General features: G+C 49.3%; 2 protein-coding genes across 2 annotated transcripts; both read left to right on the top strand.

The window, feature by feature from the left end:
* The first annotated feature begins 12,718 nt into the window (after positions 1–12,718).
* On the top strand, positions 12,719–15,030 carry LOC109754627 (subtilisin-like protease 4). Its single transcript, XM_020313545.2, has one exon. The coding sequence runs from the start codon at positions 12,719–12,721 to the stop codon at positions 14,954–14,956; it is 2,238 nt and encodes a 745-aa protein (XP_020169134.1). The 3' UTR covers positions 14,957–15,030.
* A 3,763-nt stretch (positions 15,031–18,793) lies between these two features.
* LOC109754625 (subtilisin-like protease 4) lies at positions 18,794–21,037 on the top strand. The gene has a single exon (XM_020313544.1). The coding sequence runs from the start codon at positions 18,794–18,796 to the stop codon at positions 21,035–21,037; it is 2,244 nt and encodes a 747-aa protein (XP_020169133.1).
* The last annotated feature ends 586 nt before the right edge of the window (positions 21,038–21,623 follow it).

Below are 21,623 nucleotides of genomic sequence, written 5' to 3'. Positions count from 1 at the left end.
ACTATCAACTTTCAACTAAATTTTCTCTAGGAACATATCTTAAACAGTAGAACTAAAGCGTAAGCTACGACATAATTTGCAAAGACCTTTTGACTATGTTCATGATAATTAAGTTCATCTGGTTATTTAATGAACTCCCACTTAGATAGACATCCCTCTAGTCATCTAAGTGATACATGATCCGAGTCAACTAGGTCGTGTCCGATCATCACGTGAGACGGACTAGTCATCATCGGTGAACATCTTCATGTTGATCGTATCTACTATACGACTCATGTTCGACCTTTCGGTCTCTTGTGTTCCGAGGCCATGTCTGTACATGCTAGGCTCGTCAAGTCAACCTAAGTGTTTCTCATGTGTAAATCTGGCTTACACCCGTTGTATGTGAACGTTAGATTCTATCACACCCGATCATCACGTGGTGCTTCGAAACAACGAACCTTCGCAACGGTGCACAGTTAGGGGGAACACATCTCTTGAAATTTTAGTGAGGGGTCATCTTATTTATGCTACCGTCGTTCTAAGCAAATAAGATGTAAACATAACAAACATCACATGCAAATCATAAAGTGACATGATATGGCCAATATCATCTTGCGCCTTTTGATCTCCATCATCGAGGCGCGGCAAGATCACCTTCGTCACCGGCATGACACCATGATCTCCATCATCGTGTCTTCATGAAGTTGTCTCGCCAACTATTACTTCTACTACTATGGCTAACAGTTAGCAATAAAGTAAAGTAATTACATGGCGTTTTTCATTGACACGCAGGTCATACAATAAATTAAGACAACTCCTATGGCTCCTGCCGGTTGTCATACTCATCGACATGAAAGTCGTGATTCCTATTACAAGAACATGATCAATCTCATACATCACATATATATAATTCATCACATCCTTTTGGCCATATCGCATCACATAGCATACCCTGCAAAAACAAGTTAGACGTCCTCTAATTGTTGTTGCATGTTTTACGTGGCTGCTATGGGTTTCTAGCTAGAACGTTTCTTACCTACGCAAAAGCCACAACGGTGATATGCCAATTGCTATTTACCCTTCATAAGGACCCTCTTCATCGAATCTGATCCGACTAAAGTGGGAGAGACAGACACCCGCTAGCCACCTTATGCATCAAGTGCATGTCAGTCGGTGGAACCTGTCTCACGTAAGTGTACGTGTAAGGTTGGTCCGGGCCGCTTCATCCCACAATGCCGCCGAATCAAGATAAGACTAGTAACGGCAAGCAAATTGAACAAATCATCGCCCACAACTACTTTCTGTTCTACTCGTGCATAGAATCTACGCATAGACCTAGCTCATGATGCCACTGTTGGGGAACGTAGTAATAATTCAAAATTTTCCTACGTGTCACCAAGATCAATCTAGGATATGCTAGCAACGAGAGAGAGGGAGTGCATCTTCATACCCTTGAAGATCACTAAGCGGAAGCGTTACAAGAACGCGGTTGATGGAGTCGTACTCGCGACGATTCAAATCGCGGAAGATCCGATCTAGCGCCGAACGGACAGCGCCTCCGCGTTCAACACACGTACAGACCGGGGACGTCTCCTCCTTCTTGATCCAGCAAGGGGAGAGGAGAAGTTGAGGGAGAACTCTAGCAGCACGACGGCATGGTGGTGGAGCTTGTGGTATTCCTGCAGGGCTTCGCCAAGCTCTACGGAGGAGAAGGAGGAGTTTGAGGAGGAGAGGGGTGCGCCAAGCAAGGGGTGCGCCTGCCCTCGCTCTCCCTCCCTATATATAGGGGGAAGGGGGGTGGAGGAGGCTCCCTAGGGTTCCCTAGGGGAGGGGCGGCGGCCACAGGGGAAACCCTAGATGGGTTTGGGCGCCCCCACCCCTGGGAAACTTGCCCCCCAAGCCGGGAGGGGTGGCTGCCCTAGGGGAGGCGCCCCCACCTCTCCACGTTATGTGAGAGGGGTTGGGAGGGGCGCACAGCCCCTTAGTGGGCTGGTGTGCCCCCTCCCCTTGGCCCATAAGCCCCCCCCCAACGCTTGTCGGGGCCTCCGAAACACCTTTCGGTCACGCTGGTTGTCACCCGGTACTCCCAGAACAATTCCGGACTCCAATACCCTTCGTCCAATATATCGATCTTCACCTCCGGACCACTCCGGAGTTCCTCGTCATGTCCGGGATCTCATCCGGGACTCCGAACAACCTTCGGTAACCACATACTATTTCCCATAACAACTCTAGCGTCACCGAACCTTAAGTGTGTAGACCCTACGGGTTCGGGAACCATGCAGACATGACCGAGACACCTCTCCGGCCAATAACCAATAGTGGGATCTGGATACCCATATTGGCTCCCACATGTTCCACGATGATCTCATCGGATGAACCACGATGTCGGGGATTCAATCAATCCCGTATACAATTCCCTTTGTCTATCGGTATATTACTTGCCCGAGATTCGATCGTCGGTATCCCAATACTTCGTTCAATCTCGTTACTGGCAAGTCTCTTTACTCGTTCCATAACGCATGATCCCGTGGCTAACTCATTAGTCACATTGAGCTCATTATGATGATGTATTACCGAGTGGGCCCAGAGATACCTCTCCGTCATACGGAGTGACAAATCCTAGTCTCGATTCGTGCCAACCCAACATACACTTTCGGAGATACCTGTAGTGCACCTTTATAGCCACCTAGTTACGTTGTGACGTTTGCTACACCCAAAGCATTCCTACGGTATCCGGGAGTTGCACAATCTCATGGTCTAAGGAAACGATACTTGACATTAGAAAAGCTCTTAGCAAACGAACTACACGATCTTGTGCTATGCTTAGGATTGGGTCTTGTCCATCACATCATTCTCCTAATGATGTGATCCCGTTATCAATGACATCCAATGTCCATGGTCAGGAAACCATAACCATCTATTGATCAACGAGCTAGTCAACTAGAGGCTTACTAGGGACACGTTGTGGTCTATGTATTCACACTTGTATTACGGTTTCCAGTTATACAATTATAGCATGAACAATAGACAATTATCATGAACAAGGAAATACAATAATAACCATTTTATTATTGCCTCTAGGGCATATTTCCAACAATAACAAAGTATGTACTTTTGTTGACTTGCCCGATGATCGGCAAGCCATTGAGAATAAATGGATCTTCAAGAAGAAGACTGACGCGGACGGTAATGTTACTGTCTATAAAGCTTGACTTGGTGCAAAAGGTTTTTGACAAGTTCAAGGGATTGACTATGATGGGACTTTCTCACCCGTAGCGATGCTTAAGTCTGTCCGAATCATGTTAGCAATTGCCGCATTTTATGATTATGAAATTTGGCAAATGGATGTTAAAACTGCATTCCTGAATGGATTTCTGGAAGAAGAGTTGTCTATGATGCAACCGGAAGGTTTTGTCGATCCAAAAGGAGCTAACAAAGTGTGCAAGCTCCAGCGATCCATTTATGGACTGGTGCAAGCCTCTCGGAGTTTGAATAAACGCTTTGATAGTGTGATCAAAGCATTTGGTTTTATACAGACTTTTGGAGAAGCCTGTATTTACAATAAAGTGAGTGGGAGCTCTGTAGCATTTCTGATATTATATGTGGATGACATATTATTGATTGGAAATGATATAGAATTTCTGGATAGCGTAAAGGGATACTTGAATAAGAGTTTTTCAATGAAAGACCTCGGTGAAGCTGCTTATATATTGGGCATTAAGATCTATAGAGATAGATCAAGACGCTTAATTGGACTTTCACAAAGCACATAACTTGACAAAGTTTTGAAGAAGTTCAAAATGGATCAAGCAAAGAAAGGGTTTTTGCCTGTGTTACAAGGTGTGAAGTTGAGTAAGACTCAATGCCCGACCACTTCAGAAGATAGAGAGAAGATGAAAGATGTTCCCTATGCTTCAGCCATAGGCTCTATCATGTATGCAATGCTGTGTACCAGACCTGATGTGTGCCTACCTATAAGTTTGGCAGGGAGGTACCAAAGTAATCCAGGAGTGGATCACTGGATAGCGGTCAAGAACATCCTGAAATACCTGAAAAGGACTAAGGATACGTTTCTCATTTATGGAGGTGACAAAGAGCTAGTCGTAAATGGTTACGTCGATGCAAGCTTTGACATTGATCCGGACGATTCTAAATCGCAAACCGGATACGTGTTTACATTGAACGGTGGAGCTGTCAGTTGGTGCAGTTCTAAACAAAGCGTTGTGGAAGGATCTACGTGTGAAGCGGAGTACATAGCTGCTTCAGAAGCAGCAAATGAAGGAGTCTGGATGAAGGAGTTCATATCCGACCTAGGTATCATACCTAGTGCATCGGGTCCAATGAAAATCTTTTGTGACAATACTGGTGCAATTGCCTTGGCGAAGGAATCCAGATTTCACAAGAGAACCAAGCACATCAAGAGACGCTTCAATTCCATCCGGGATTTAGTCCAGGTGGGAGACATAGAAATTTGCAAGATACATACGGATCTGAATGTTGCAGACCCATTGACTAAGCCTCTTCCACGAGCAAAACGTGATCAACACCAAGGCTCCATGGGTGTTAGAATCATTACTGCGTAATCTAGATTATTGACTCTAGTGCAAGTGGGAGACTGAAGGAAATATGCCCTAGAGACAATAATAAAGTTATTATTTATTTCCTTATATCATGATAAATGTTTATTATTCATGCTAGAATTGTATTAACCGGAAACATAATACATGTGTGAATACATAGACAAACAGAGTGTCACTAGTATGCCTCTACTTGACTAGCTCGTTGATCAAAGATGGTTATGTTTCCTAGCCATTGACATGAGTTGTCATTTGATTAACGGGATCACATCATTAGAAGAATGATGTGATTGACTTGACCCATTCCGTTAGCTTAGCACTCGATCGTTTAGTATATTGCTATTGCTTTCTTCATGACTTATACATGTTCCTATGACTATAAGATTATGCAACTCCCGTTTATCGGAGGAACACTTTGTGTGCTACCAAACGTCACAACGTAACTGGGTGATTATAAAGGTGCTCTACAGGTGTCTCCGAAGGTACTTGTTGGGTTGGCATATTTCGAGATTAAGATTTGTCACTCCGATTGTCGGAGAGGTATCTCTGGGCCCACTCGGTAATGCACATCACTTAATCCTTGCAAGCATTGCAACCAATGAGTTAGTTGCGGGATGATGTATTACGGAATGGGTAAAGAGACTTGCCGGTAACGAGATTGAACTAGGTATTGAGATACCGACGATCGAATCTCGGGCAAGTAACATACCGATGACAAAGGGAACAACGTATGTTGTTATGCGGTCTGACCAATAAAGATCTTCGTAGAATATGTGGGAGCCAATATGAGCATCCAGGTTCCGCTATTGGTTATTGACCGGAGACGTGTCTCGGTCATGTCTACATAGGGTCCGCACGCTTAAAGTTTCGATGACGGTTATATTATGAGTTTATGAGTTTTGATGTACCGAAGGTTGTTCGGAGTCCCGAATGTGATCACGGACATGACGAGGAGTCTCGAAATGGTCGAGGCATGAAGATTGATATATTGGAAGCCTATATATGGATATCGGAAGTGTTCCGGGTGAAATCGGGATTTTACCGGAGTACCGGATCCTCCCGGGGGTTTAATGGGCCATAGTGGTCCTTGGTGGAGAAGAGGAGGGGCGGCCAGGGCAGGCCGCGCGCCCGTCCTCCCCCTCTAGTCCGAATTGGACAAGGAGGGGGGTGGCGCCCCCCTTTCCTTCTTCTCCTCTTCCTCCTTCCCTCCTTCTCCTAATCCAACAAGGAAGGGAGGGAGTCCTACTCCCGGTGGGAGCAGGACTCCTCCTGGCGCGCCTCCTCCTGGCCGGCCGCACCTCCCCCCTTGCTCCTTTATATACGGGGGCGGGGGGGGGGGGGCACCCTAGAGACACAACAATTGATTTGATCTTTTAGCCGTGTGCGGTGCCCCCCTCCACCATAGTCCACCTCGATAATACTGTAGTGGTGGTTAGGCGAAGCCCTGCGTCGGTAGAACATCATCATCGTCACCACGCCGTCGTGCTAACGAAACTCTCCCTCAACACTCGGCTAGATCGGAGTTCGAGGGACGTCATCGGGCTGAACGTGTGCTGAACTCAGAGGTGCCGTGCGTTCGGTACTTGATCGGTCGGATCGTGAAGATGTACGACTACATCAACCGCGTTGTGCTAACGCTTCCGCTTTCGGTCTACGAGGGTACGTGGACAACACTCTCCCCTCTCGTTGCTATGCATCACCATGATCTTGCGTGCGCGTAGGAATTTTTTTGAAATTACTACGTTCCCCAACAATATAGGCATCACGTCCATGTCAAGTAGACCGACTCCTGCCTGCATCTACTACTATTACTACACACATCGACCGACTCCTGCCTGCATCTAGAGTATTAAGTTCATAAAGAACAGAGCAACGCTTTAAGTAAGATGACATGATGTAGAGGAATAAAGTCAAGCAATATGATGTAAACCCCATCTTTTTATCCTCGATGGCAACAATACAATACGTGCCTTGCTACCCCTACTTTGTCACTGGGTGAGGACACCGCAAGATTGAGCCCAAAGCTAAGTACCTCTCCCATTGCAGGAAAAACCAATCTAGTTGGCCAAACCAAACCGACAATTCGAAGAGAAATACAAAGATACCAAATCATGCATATAAGAATTCAGAGAAGATTCAAATAATATTCATAGATAAGCTAATCATAAATCCACAATTCATCGGATCTCGACAAACACACCGCAAAAGAAGATTACATCGGATAGATCTCCAAGAACATCGAGGAGAACATGGTATTGAGAATCAAAGAGAGAGAAGAAGTCATCTAGCTACTAGCTATGGATCCGTTGGTCTGAGGTAGACTACTCATGCTTCATCGGAAGGGCAACAGGGTTGATGTAGAAGCCCTCCGTGATCGAATCCCCCTCCGGCAGGATGCCGGAAAAGGCCCCAAGATGGGATCTCACGGGAACAGAAGGTTGCGGCGGTGGAAAAGTGTTTTCGTGGATGCTTCTGGTGGTTTGGGAATATAAAGGAGGAAGATCTAGGTCAGGAGGTCACCGAGGGGCCCACAAGGTAGGGGGCGCACCCAACCCCCCTGGGCACACCCTCCATCCTTGTGGCCGCCTCGTAGCTCTTCTGACTTGCACTCTAGTCTCCTGGGTGTCTTCTGGTCCAAGAAAAATCATCGCGAAGGTTTTATTCCGTTTGGTATCTGCGAAGCTCAAAAATAAGGAAAAAAAACAAAAACTAGCACTGGGCTCTAGGTTAATAGGTTAGTCCCAAAAATAATATAAAATAACATATTAATGCATATAAAACATCCAAAACAGATAATATAATAGTATGGAACAATAAAAAATTATAGATAGGTTGGAGACGTATCAGGATGAACTCTATCCAGATCTAGAATTCCATTTTTTCCAACATCGTGAGCCACCAACCACTGCTCGGACACGGCGACAACACACTCCAGTTAGTAAAAACGCAATGTGCCCAACCTAGACCTATATATACAAGACTATGCTGAGCATCTCCCTTACCCGTTCGTCGATGTCGTTAGATCAGATAAGGGATTGGGCCTCTTTCCTCATGATACTTTGTGTAAGTGCACATTCTTTCAAACATGTCATTTTTTAAAACCATCATACTTGTATTTTTTGGACCAAAATTTTAGCCATCCTAGTAATGAAAAATAACATATCATGCACTTACAACATCAATGCTAGAACTAAATTGTTGGAAGTTTACTTTTATTGAAACTTTCTAGAATAAAACTATCGGTTGTTCCACATGTTTATCACTGTCGTCGATTGAAACATATCACTGAGGGTTAAACTCAACTGTCGGTTATTGCTATACCCCGTCGGGTATTTAATCTAATATTCGAGAGTGACATGTGGACCGTCGGTCATTTGCACTTATAACCGAGAGTTTTGTTTTAACCTTCGGCTATTAAATTTCACCATCGGGTATTACATGTAATCCCCCAGGGTATAGCCAAAACCATCGGATATTACAATGAACCGTCGGGCATTAAGTTGGATAACCGAGAGTTGGCTTTTCCCCGTCGGATAATTTAGTACACTGTAGGTTATTAGTGGTCATCCCCGTGAGTTGCCTATAACCGTCGGCCACTGCCTCCATCGTCGGTTATTACTGTAATGACCGACGGCCCGTCGGCTATTAGATTTCACCGTCGGAAATATGGCGACTTTAGTGTGCGTTCACCACTTACCACCATGTACTCGGCAGACTTAAAGCGAAAGCCGGTGAGGGTGTCAGCCATGACCGTTAACCACACAAGACTCTAGTTCAGGTCTATCGCCTATTTGAGACTTAACCCGCAAATGAAGTTCGGCCGAATTTTCCAATACAACCCCAAACGATGTGTGCAGGGTTCCCAAGCCCACAACGCCTTATGGTACTTCACTTGGTACACCAGGCCAAGGTACCTAATCATCCCAAGCCTAACCGCCGGGTAGTGTATGCTTGGTAGGACCAATAGCACAACCTACAAACAGCATAAACTAGTTGCAACTCCTGAACAGAGATCAAGGTGAGTTAATAAGCCGAGACGGTCGATTGGTTTCGGACCCGATGCCTGGTAGTAGCTAGTCTTGGATTCAAGCACATAACTTAGGTCCTACAAGCAGAGTCAGTGAGACAACCCACCATGTTCGCCAACATAGCCTCTCATCGTCACCTTTACCAAACCAATTCACACACTTATACACACCTCATCAACTATCATGAACATGATCATTCCCACTCCGAAACATCACCCATGATGGTTCAGACTAACACAACACTAAGCATAACAAACAATCATGGTGAAGGGCCACAATGTGATATCAAACATCTATGCGCCTCTACGGCTCAGGCGAGCTAGACGGCAGCTTGGTTGCGGCCCCTTCAGGCATGCCGATCGACACTGGATTGATTTATGGACCCTGCGCCAGGACACAGCAAGGAAGAAAGACATGGATGGGGGAGACGAGAAATGAGTCGAATCTACTGGAGAATGACGGGCAGGATGGGAAGGGGGCCGACCCGTGCACATTCGTTTGGCGTGCGGCAGAAAAGGTAGAAAATTTGCATTAGAAACGAACGGTGAAGATTGGGAAGCATAGGCAGCGACTGACCGAATGTTCGCTCGATACAATTCCCCTGACGGTGGTGGTGATTAATCCATCTATCTTAGAAACGATATATTTCTGAAAAGTCTTAAAAAGAATCAAATGATTTTCCAAAAATGGATGATTTTACTAATTGATAATGAAGCGTCAAGGAGATACAAAGCACAATGAATACCCTTGACCTCTGCATAGCTGAAATGCACACAACCAATACCAACGTGCACACACAAAAAATCACGCTGGCACATAGCAAAGCCAAGCCATAGAAGACAAATGCTATGCCAACCCCCCCCCCCCTCCCCCGCGTCGCCTGGCTCTGGCGACTCGGGGGCGAAAACCTAGCGCCGCCACCACCCCTCCCCCCACCCCCTCCCATCTCGCCGCCGCCAGAGGCTTCCGCCGGCAAAGCTCGCGCTGGACCCAGGGACGGCGGCGGCGGGGCGTCTCTCTCAATCCAGGTAGCAGGGCTCGGCGACGCGAGGCCCTTTGCCGGCGGCGCATCTGGCCGTGGTCGGTGGCGGTCTCATCCGGCGCGAGCTGCCTCACGGTGGTGGTTGCGAGGCGGTGGCGGGCGGCTGTGCTGCGGCGGTGTGGCGGCCGGTGGACCTGGTGACCTGGATCTGGATCCAGCGAGCCGGTCAGGCGCGGCGCCGACTTGCAGGTGAAGAAGGGCAGAGGAGTTGGGCGGCGCGGTGTGCGCGCACGGTTTGCGTGGTCGTGCGGGGGTGCAGTCTAGCCGGTGTGGGATGCTACTTGGCGCCCACATCTGCCTTTCCTGAACTCACCCGGCCAACCGGCGTTCGTGGCCACGACCAGGGGGTCGGCGGTGGATGCCGTCAACAGAGTTTGACTACGGTGGTGGTGGGGTGTGGTTGGAGGCAAGGGCTTGAATGCAGGTGGCAGCCGACAACGACCTGACTCCGGCTGTGTAGGTGCTCGAGGTGAGCTTCTGTCTATGGAGCCTCATGCTAGTCCTAATGGGGATGCTCGCCGTGGACTGGCAGGAGGGCGGGGAGGTCTCGGGCTGCAGGGCACATCGGTCAGCTTCAACGGAGATGACGGGGACGGGATGCTTCAGGTGAAAGCCTTGTGTCGATCTTGTCGGCAACGATGACGGCGACGCCTTCGAGCGTCGTTTCCCTTCTTGAAGGCGTCATCGGGAAGCTACTGTTACCCTCTTAATCGTGTGCCCCGGGCGAAAGCCTCAGATCCATCTCTGGATCAGACGACGACGGCGTCTCGATGTCGTTTCTCCCCCTTGAGGGCGTTGTTTTTGGGGGCCACGGATCCGCGGTTGGTAGCTTGATGTCTGGATTGGAGTGTTTGTTGGGTTGTTGGTGTGCAGGGTGGTGGCGGTGGAAGTGATCTGTGGCGGCGACCAATCCCTTTGTCACCTCGGTGCTGATGGTTGACCTTATCTCTTGGGGGCTCGTGGCGACGATGAGGTCTCGGTGTTCGGTGCCCTTCGACGGTGTCTGAGGCTTTGTTGCCTGGCATAGTGCTTTGGTTCTCTCTATTTTTGATGGTGACCATGGTGTGGCCTAGAGGAGGTGCAGGGTCTGTCTCGGTGGAACATTGCCCTTCGGCACGGTCCGTAGCTCTCTTTGCCGCGACGTGGCTAGGCAGTGGGATGCCCTTCGACAGTGGTTGCGACTTCCTAGCTCTTCAAGGTGCAGAGTGATCGCAGGGCAGCCGACAACTTCTTCTCTACGTCTTCTCGGTGACGGATCTCCTTTCGATTGATTCAACAAAGCTTGCTTCCGCTCTTCTCGTTCCAACTAGTGGTGTTGGATGCTAAGTTCTTGGTGTTGGCTGCTTGTCGTAGCTCTTTTCTGGTTCTTCTTCTATTCTTTCTTGTGCCTTCTTGTGTGTGTTGGTTACTTTCTGTTGTACCTGATGTCTTGTATCTTTCTCTTATATATAATGAAAATGGTTCAGGCTGACGTAAGCCCGCCGTAGCATCGTAAAAAAAATGCTATGCCAACAGATGGAAAAGAATAAGAAAGAGAAAATAGAGCAACATTGATCCTCGTGAACTGTTGCGGCCACCAAAAATAATGTAAGTGCATATGGTTCAGACTTAATATCTACACGGGCTAAAAACCATGCACACACCAACAAAAATCCAATGACCGAGCCATTGATCGTAGGGTGGTAGAAGACACCACCATTGTAATCCCACCTTGCAGACGATTCGACAATCCCACACTTCCGTCGTCGTCAGTGTCTGTAAGTGGTAAACCTGGGCACCCTAAACAAACACATCACGAGTTGTAATGTCCCGCCATGGCCATGATTAATACCGAAAATTTACCACACACCATCTTCCTAATAACGTGACGTCTCAACGAAGGATCGTCGTCACCCGATGCCATGTTCTGCCTCTATGCCACAACCGTAGGGGCACCCGATGCCATGCCCTGCCTCTATCATCACCCCACCAAAACGATGCTCTTAAGAGATAAAACGGCACCATTGATGACATCATCCAGTTCGAATCGCCTGTACCTAGGGTTTCCCCTGGAGTAGAAGGCAGGTGGCCGAGAACGGCATCGACGGCTCCTTCAACAAGGTAACGCCGACCGAAGATGTCGCCCAACAAAAATCCTAGCATGACTTTAGCCGACCATCTCGCCATAGCCTCTCGATCCACCTTACGGTATGTTCGCCGAGACAGATCCACCTCAGCGCCATGTCGATAGTCGAGCCGTAAGCTACGCAGCAAATCTGACGAGGAGCAACCATCGGGGCACAGTCGCCTCGTCCCGGCCAGATCTAACCGTTCCAGATCCAACAGGAGGCAAACCACGGCCGTCCGCCGTTGCCAACCGCGGCCACAACCACCAACGGTCCATGAGCGCTGCCTCAACCCCGCCACCCCCTGCAGCATGCCGGGACCCACCGTCGAGCCTGTACCCAACCCCGCCACCAGATGCCACCAGCCGCCATCGACAGCCGGAGGGAGAAGAGAGGCGTGGGAAGGAGTTGGAGACGGGAGCGGTGGACGCCGCCCGTGTCGACGTGGGGTCCTCGTCAAAAACAAATGAATCAAATGATGCTCCCTCCATTTCACAATGTAGTACACACGCGCTTCTCAAGTTTTAAGTTTGATCATAAATTTAACCAACGTGACCGAGTGCGGCGGGAGCAAAAATTATACCACCTCAGTGGTATAATTTTTGCTCCCGCCGCAGTCGGTCACGTTGGTTAAATTTATGATCGAACTTAGATCTCGATAAGTATGGGCACACTACATTATGAAATGCAGAGAGTAGTTTTAGTGTCCACGAAAAGCGACCTGCATGATACTCCTAGCCAGTTTGTCTTTGCATGCCGCGGAACGTCAATTCCCAAGCAATAGAACCAATCATGAATCATCCGTCACCATTTATCTGCCGTCCTCGCAGATATGTTTTGTCGCAGCTCCGAAGCTCCTTTGTCGGTCTCTTGTCTCAAACTCTCGACCGCAACAATACCTCCAGCTAGAACAAGAATGGGAACCAGCGATATATACCATGTCCGCACACGTAGTGGACGTACCAGAGCAAGTAATTAGCCATGGGAATCTTCAAGCTCTCCTTACTTTTCTCCATTCTTACCTTCCTCCTCCTCGCTATTATCACCGCCGGGGACGAGCTCGGCACGTACGTCATCCACGTGAAGCCCCAGGAGAACCGCCTGTTCGGCACGACGGACGACTACCGGAAGGCGTGGCATCAGTCCTTCCTACCCGAGCATGGCCGGCTGCTCCACTCCTACCACCACGTAGCAAGCGGCTTCGCGGCGCGGCTGACGCGGCGGGAGCTCGAAGCCATCTCCGCCATGCCCGGGTTCATCGCCGCGGTGCAGGACGTGATCTACCACGTGCAGACGACGCACACGCCGCAGTTCCTGGGACTGGACACGGCGCTGGGCGCAAGGAACTTGTCCGTTGGCTCCGGCGATGGCGTCATCATCGGAGTGCTCGACACCGGTATCTTCCCCGATCACCCCTCCTTCAGCGGCTTCGGCATGATGCCGCCGCCGGCCAAGTGGAAGGGGAGGTGCGACTTCAACGGCTCTGCGTGCAACGGGCACAAGCTGATCGGTGCTCGGACCTTCATCAGCAGCATCAACGGCAGTGCTGCCGCCCCCGTGTCGCCGATCGACGGGCATGGGCACGGCACGCACACGTCCAGCACCGCCGCAGGATCGGCCGTGCCGGGTGCTCAGGTGCTCGGGCAGGGCAACGGCACTGCGTCCGGCATCGCGCCCCGCGCGCACGTCGCCATGTACAAGGTTTGCGACGCGAGCGGCGCCTGCGCCGGTGTAGATGTGCTCGCCGGCATCGACGCCGCCGTGTCCGACGGCTGCGACGTTATATCCATGTCTCTCGGCTTTCCGCAGCGGCCTTTCTACAATGATAGCGTCGCCGTCGGCACGTTCGCCGCAGCAGAGAAGGGGATCTTCGTCAGCATGGCGGCTGGCAACGTCGGCCCGAGAAACTCCACGATATTAAATGAGGCGCCATGGATGCTCACCGTCGCGGCGAGCACCATGGACCGTTTGATCATCGCCAAGGTTATCCTTGGAGAAAACCTCTCCTTCGACGGCGAGTCGCTCTACCAGCCCGGTAACTCGGTGGCTGCCCCGTTGTTCTACCCCGGTGGGAACTCAACGCCCTCCGCCCAGTTCTGCGGCAACGGCTCGCTGGACGGCTTTGACGTCAAGAACAAGATAGTGCTGTGCGACAGCGGCAACGTCCTGCCGGTGGAGAAGGGAGCCGAGGTGCTGAGAGCCGGAGGCGCAGGCATGATTCTGGCCAACGAGTTTTCCCAGGGCTACATCACGTCCCCGGTCGCGCACGTCCTGCCGGCCTCGCGAGTCAGCTATGCTGCTGGAGTGGAGATCAAGAACTACATCAAGTCCACGCCGAACGCGATGGCCAATATCTCCTTCATAGGCACGGTCCTCGGCACGTCGCCGGCCCCGGTCATCACCTACTTCTCCTCCCGTGGCCCCAGCGTCCACAGCCCCGGCATTCTTAAGCCTGACATCACGGGCCCCGGCGTGAACGTGATCGCGGCGTGGCCGTTCCATGTCGGCCCGCCGTCGATTGACCTCAGGCCGACCTTCAACATTCTCTCCGGCACGTCCATGTCGACGCCGCACCTTGCTGGTGTCGCCGCGCTGATCAAGAGCAAGCACCCCGACTGGTCGCCGGCCGCGATCAAGTCCGCCATCATGACCACCGCCGACGTCAACGACCGCTCCGGCACGCCGATACTCGACGAGCAGCACAAGGCCGCCGACCTCTTCGCTGTCGGGGCCGGCCATGTCAATCCGGAGAAGGCCGTGGACCCCGGCCTGGTCTTCGATGCTGCCGCCGAAGACTACATCGGCTACTTGTGCGGCATGTATACGAACCAGCAAGTCTCGGTGATCGCGCACCGGGCGGTGGACTGCTCGGCCGTCAAGGTGATCCGAGAGTACCAGCTAAACTACCCATCGATCTCGCTGAGGTTCCCACAGACATGGAGCCCGACGTTTGTTATTGAGGTAGACCGCACTGTGAAGAACGTCGGAGAGGTGCCGGCCACGTATCACCATCAGGTCGACATGCCGGCAGACAGCCCTGTGAGCGTCGGCGTTTTCCCGAGCTCCCTATTGTTCACCGAGGCGGACCAAGTGCAGAAGTTACAAATATTCGTGTGGGCGACGAACAGCAGCGCCACGGCGGTGCAGGGCGCCCTACGGTGGGTGTCAGAGAAGCACACCGTGAGGATCCCCATCTCGGTCACCTTTGCCGCAGAATAGAGCCCAGTCTACTGGATAACATCGTCTTCTGCAATGTTAGTCGCTGCTTGGCGTCGACTCATGGGAGCTGGCATTAAAATGTACTTCCTCTGATCCAAAATAAATGCCGTGATTTTGGTTCAAATACGAACCAAAACCACGACACTTACTTTGAATCGGAGGAAGTAGCCGTTAATGTTTAAATTGATCTATGTCCCCAAAAATTCTTTCAGGTCAAGACTTGAAATAGGCACTTTTTTTACATGGTAATACGAGTATCATTTATATCATAAAGGTCGTAGTATAAGCCATATAAACACCAACCTGACAAAACTGAAAAGACAGCAAAACAAAGAAATATCAGCCAAGAAGAAAAATTAAATTCAAGATCGATGAATTCTCTGTGCTTAACACCAAAGCAGGGTATTTACCGAGTGTTATTTTTATAAGACACTCGGCAAATAATTTAAAAGCAATAAAGTGCATGTGAGCACATTTTTAACTTTATTTTACGAAGGAAGCTACTAATATATATAAGTACTTAAAATATCGATTTTCCTTGAATTTATAGATCATTTTATGTACATGTTGTTCAAAATAGAATATTATTTGATAAATGGCTAGAAATGCAATTCATGTCTTAAACAAATAGCAAAACGTTCCCAAAGAATGCCAAAAAAATCATTAGTAACACAATGTACGTAATATATGTTCCATGTGGAAAAAATAAGGGATGTTTTGGATAAAAGCAGTTAAGTGCATTTGTAGACTTTTAAGGATATAATTTAAATTTGAAGTGCAAGTGCATGGAAAAGTTGGCAAAAAATGGATTAAAAATCCTATTTGTGTTCTTGAGATTATGTTTAGGCCTTATATAAGAAAAGAAAATTCCAAGCATGAGGGTGCCAAACTCGACCTCGACCATGGAGCTTATTGTATTTTATTCCAAAAACGCAAACGAAGTAACAAAAACATGAAACTTGTCATGGTGCCACTATATGAACCCTATAGGTTCTTAAAAAAGTTAGAAGGTTTTGAGAAGTTTGTGAGATATGTTTTGAAAACGAACCGTCTCCCACGAAGAATCGTGATTTTGAGAAGGAACGAGTTGGGTTTAAAAGTGAAGGGTCAATTGTTTCATCTTTTGACCCTGAAACTTTTTCCACTCAATATACACCATCATATGTTTAATGTCAAAATTTGGCACATTTGGCGATTCGTTCACTATATTTAAGTCATCAAGTGCATTTTAGGCATTTAGTAGATATAATTCAAATTTGAATTACAAGTATATTGAAAAGTTGACATAATTAGGTTTAAAAAAAATCCTATTTGTGTTATTGAGTCTATCTTTAGACTTTGTCCAAGAAAAGAAAAGGAATTTGAACATGGAGGTGACTTGTTTTTTAACTCCGAAAAATACAAACGAAGTCTGAAAAACATGAAAGTTGGCATGGTGTTGTTATATGATCCCTATAGGTTGTGGTAAAAAATTAAGAAGATTTATGAATATGTATGAAGTACACTACTTGAAAACTGAACAATCTCCGAGAAGAATAATGGTTTGAGAAGGAACAAGTCGGATTTGAAGGTGAAGTGCGGATTGCTTCATCATTTGAGCTTGAGATTTTTTACACTCAACATACATCATCACATGTTCCATGAATTGTTTTGGCCTTTTCAGGATTCGTTTGCTATATTCAAGTCATTAAGTACATTTTTAGGCACTTAAGGGATATAATTTAAATTTGAATGTTCACGACTGTTAAACCAAAACTCAAAAAAAAAAAAAATGAGCGTTTGCCCCGGCGCCACTATTGGTGGCCTCAATCCTGCGTCTCGTCGCTTGCTTCCTTCTCTCATGAATCAACTAGCCTAAATTTAAAAAATCAGGCAATTTATATAACAATCCGGGGGTAATCCTATTGTCAACACGTAGGAGCTGGAATTTAGTTGTACTCCCTCTGACCCAATATAAATGCCATGATTTACCACGAAACTTATTTTGAATAGGAAGAAGTAGCCGTTAATGTTTAAATTGATCTATGTCCCCAAAAATTCTTTCAAGCCAAAGATTCCTCATCCCTACCACTATATGAGTTTGGATTTCCGTCCCCTTTTTCATGTAGAACGCACTCCTGAATCAAACACCTGAAATTGTTTCCTTCTACATTCATATTGGGCGCATATCTAATGTGCACAATCTAGCAAAATATGGTTAGCTTACTGGCCATGTTCCTTAAGCTCGGTATTCTTTCAAATTAGTTGGTTTGCAGGTGTTGAGTAGTGGTTGATTTGATTGGATTCTCAAATGAACCATTGAGACACAAACTAACAGACGAATCCGCTCTCGTGTTTTGAATCGGGGGGAGTAGCCGTTAATGTTTAAACGGTTTTGCTAAAACTCATTAAGCTTGGAATTATTTTGGTCCCATTCAGTTTTCCAACCATTGGATCAAAGTGTCTGGAGATTCGCTCAGGATGGCTGAAAACAATGCACGCGAGTTGTGCAGCCGAGATGGGGATGGCCTTTTTCATGCTTTTTTCTTGTGTTCTTGGTACGGGCATGTGTTCGGGACGCAGAGTTTCTGCACCCGAGCTCAAATGAGCTCGTTGAGCTCGGGTGAACAGTAAAATCGAAACAAAATCTAAAAAATTCAAAAAATTCCATTTTATTTGGGTGAAACATTGCCAAAAGTTTTAAGTACTTGCAAAATTTTGTCTTGAAATCACATTCCTAGATGGCGTGGCAAAATAAAAAACAAAATCGGTACTCTGAAAATGCTACTTTCAAAAGCATTTTGGAGCACTGAATTTGTTTTTTTTTTGCCACGCCTTGCAGAAATGTGATTCCATGACGAATTTTTGCAAGTACTTAGAACTTTTTTCAATGTTTCTCTAAAAAAAATGGATTTTTTATTTTACTGTTCACCGAGCTCATTCGGGAGCAGAAAGGTACTTTCGCTGTGTTCGCTGCTTTTATGGGCATTTTCATTTTCTAATCTGATTTTAGTGTCCACATCGGATTTTTCTTTCTGGTTGAGCTGTGTTTCCTTTTGTCCATTTGTGAAGTGATGAGATGGGTGCGCAGGTGAGACGTATGTTGCAACTGAGACGTATGTTGCATTGTTTTAAAGAAAATGAATGTTGATGCAGCTGTTGGACGAGGCTTGGGTCCTACGGCGGCAGTTAGCAGAGACCGGGACGGCATTTTTCTATGTGCTTCGGCCACGGTGTTTAAAGGTATTTTAGAACCTACAACTTTGGAAGTTTTGGTGGTAAGGGAGTCTATGGCACTGGCGGAGGATCTCAATTTACAAGATGTACATGTTGCATCGGATTGCGAGGTGATCATTGACGGCACCAAACTAGGAGGTGGAGCTGCATATGGTGCCATCATACATGAAATCATAGAGTACTCTATAGTTTTGAATTCTTGTAATTTCGTTCATGAGTTTAGGAGCTCGAATTTTGAAGCTCACAATCTAGCGAAGCACGTGTTACATTTAGGGGTTGGCCGTCATGTTCGGTTAGACCACCCTAGTAATCTTTTGTTTGTCTCTCTAAACATTGTGACGGTTTAATAATGCTTCACATGGTTGTCTTAAAAAAAGATCCCTGTCCAACACATGACACTCTTGCTGACGCTCTTCACCACAGTTTGTCTTTGCATGCCGCGGAACGTCAACTCCCAAGCAATGCAACCATTTCTCGTCCACCCTCGAAGACATGTATCGTCCCAGCCACTTGTCTCTCGTCCAAACCGATGCCTACAGCCAGAACAAGAAACGGGGCCAGCTAGCGTTGATAAAAAGCCATGCACGCACGCACACGTACTACCAGCGCAAGTGATCAGCCATGGGAAGCTTCAAGGTCTCCTTGCTTTTCTCCCTTCTCACTTTCCTCCTGCTCGCCATTGTCACCGCCGGGGACGACCTGGGGACGTACGTCATCCACGTGCAGCCCCAGGAGGACCGCCAGTTCGGCACGACCGACGACGACCGGAAGGCGTGGCACCAGTCCTTCCTCCCCGAGCATGGCCGTCTGCTCCACTCCTACCACCACGTCGCGACCGGCTTCGCGGCGCGGCTGACGCGGCGGGAGCTCGAAGCCGTCTCCGCCATGCCCGGGTTCGTCGCCGCGGTGCCGGACGTGATCTACCATGTGCAGACGACGCACACGCCGCAGTTCCTCGGGCTGGACACGGCGCTGGGCACGAGGAACTTATCCGTTGGGTCCGGCGAAGGCGTCATCATCGGGGTGCTCGACACCGGTGTCTTCCCCGACCACCCCTCCTTCAGCGGCATCGGCATGATGCCGCCGCCAGCCAAGTGGAAGGGGAGGTGCGACTTCAACGGCTCTGCGTGCAACGGACACAAGCTGATCGGTGCTCGGACCTTCATCAGCAGCGGCAATGGCAGCTCTCCTGGCGCCGCCCCCGTGCCTCCGATCGACGGGCATGGGCACGGCACGCACACGTCCAGCACCGCCGCAGGATCAGCCGTACCGGGGGCTCAGGTGTTCGGGCAGGCAAACGGCACCGCGTCCGGCATCGCGCCCCGCGCGCACCTCGCCGTGTACAAGGTTTGCGATGAGAACGGCAACTGCGCCGGCATAGATGTGCTCGCTGCCATCGACGCCGCCATTTCCGACGGCTGCGACGTTATATCCATTTCGCTCGGCTTTCCGCCGCGGCCTTTCTACAACGACAGCGTCGCCATCGGCACGTTCGCCGCAGCGGAGAAGGGGATTTTCGTCAGCATGGCGGCTGGCAACGGCGGCCCGAGAAACTCCTCGATATTGAATGAGGCGCCATGGATGCTCACCGTCGCCGCGAGCACCATGGACCGTTTGATCAGCGCTAAGGTTATCCTTGGAGACAACCTCTCCTTCGACGGCGAGTCGCTCTACCAGCCCGACAACTCCGTGGAGGCCTCGTTGGTCTACGCCGGTGCGAGCTCGGCGCATTTGGCCCAGTTCTGCGGCAACGGCTCGCTGGACGGCTTTGACGTCAAGGACAAGATAGTGCTGTGCGACACCGGCCGCTACTCGCCGGTGGACATGGGAGCCGAGGTGCTGAGAGCCGGAGGCGTAGGCATGATTGTGGGCAACCTGTTTTTGGAGGGCTACATCACGTTCCCGGACGCGCACGTCCTGCCGGCCTCGCAAGTCAGCTATGCTGCTGGAGCGGAGATCAAGAACTACATCAATTCCACGACGAACCCGACGGCAACTATCTCCTTCAGAGGCACGCTCCTCGGGACGTCGCCGGCGCCGGTCATCACCTACTTCTCCTCCCGTGGCCCCAACGTCCACAGCCCCGGCATTCTGAAGCCCGACATCACGGGCCCCGGCGTGAACGTAATCGCGGCGTGGCCGTTCCAAGTCGGCCCGCCGTCAATTGACCTCAGGCCGACCTTCAACATTCTCTCCGGCACGTTCATGTCGACGCCGCACCTTGCTGGTGTCGCCGCGCTGATCAGGAGCAAGCACCCCAGCTGGTCGCCGGCGGCGATCAAGTCCGCAATAATGACGACCGCCGACGTCACCGACCGCTCCGACATGCCGATACTCGAGGAGCAGCACAAGGCTGCCGACCTCTTCGCCGTCGGAGCCGGCCATGTCAATCCGGAGAAGGCCGTGCACCCCGGCCTGATATTTGACATTTCCCCAGACAACTACATCGGCTACCTCTGCGGCATGTACAAGAGCGAAGAGGTCTCAGTGATCGCGCGCCGCGCTGTGAATTGCTCGGCCGACATGGCGATCCCAGACTACCAGCTGAACTACCCGTCGGTCTCGGTGTCGTTCCCGCCAACGTGGAGCACAGGTCCTCCAATGTCGGTGGGGCGCACGGTGACGAACGTCGGAGAGGTGCCGGCGGTGTACTACCCCGAGGTCGACATGCCGGCAGACAGCCCTGTGACCGTCACTGTTTTTCCGGACAAGCTTTTGTTCACCGAGGCGAACCAAGTCCAGAAATTCGATATAGACGTGGAGGCGAAGAACAGCAGCGCCACGGCGGTGCAGGGTGCGATCCGGTGGGTGTCTGTCAAGCACACAGTGAGGATCCCCATCTCTGCCGCCTTTGCCGCACATTAGAGATCTACTGGATAACATCTTCTGCAACGTCACTCGTCGCCTTACCGTCGACATGTAGGAGCTGGAATAAAAATGCAGGCATTCACGTTTGAATTGAAGTATCAGAGAAGAGTGTAAATCTTCTCTGAAAAAAAGAGAAGAGTGTAAATCTTTGCGGTCAAGACTTACCAAATATTTATTTTAATACAGTACAGATGCTCACATACTCGAGAATACACTCACTTTTATAAACACGGAAGCGCACACCTACTTTTATAGCATTTTTGAAATACTGAGCGGACACAACATCTTAAGATCAACGAAGTCATCATAGACGTCTCATAGTCGACGGAACGTCTCCTCCCACTGAAAGAACATTATCGAAAAGCCTAGAATAATTTTAGGAAAATGCGAGCAGTAGTGCCAAGTCTAGGTCTTAGATCCTGGTGGGTTTGTTCCACCACAACAAACTTAACCATCTGAGTTAGGCTCCATTCGCCTTGACTAACCACTTGAAACATTCTGAACTTTGATGGGTGGTGTATCACAGCAGAAAAAAAGTACAGTTGCAAAATATAGAAAAGAAAATAAAAGTACAGATGCCATT

The sequence above is a fragment of the Aegilops tauschii genome, chromosome 2, assembly GCF_002575655.3.
Source record: "Aegilops tauschii subsp. strangulata cultivar AL8/78 chromosome 2, Aet v6.0, whole genome shotgun sequence".
NCBI lineage: Eukaryota > Viridiplantae > Streptophyta > Magnoliopsida > Poales > Poaceae > Aegilops > Aegilops tauschii.
This window is presented reverse-complemented; position numbering and strand designations above follow the sequence as displayed.

What these genes read in the sequence shown, in the direction of transcription:
- LOC109754627 (XM_020313545.2), top strand. Translation starts at nt 12,719, where the DNA reads ATGGGAATCTTCAAGCTCTCCTTACTTTTCTCCATTCTTACCTTCCTC.
- LOC109754625 (XM_020313544.1), top strand. Translation starts at nt 18,794, where the DNA reads ATGGGAAGCTTCAAGGTCTCCTTGCTTTTCTCCCTTCTCACTTTCCTC.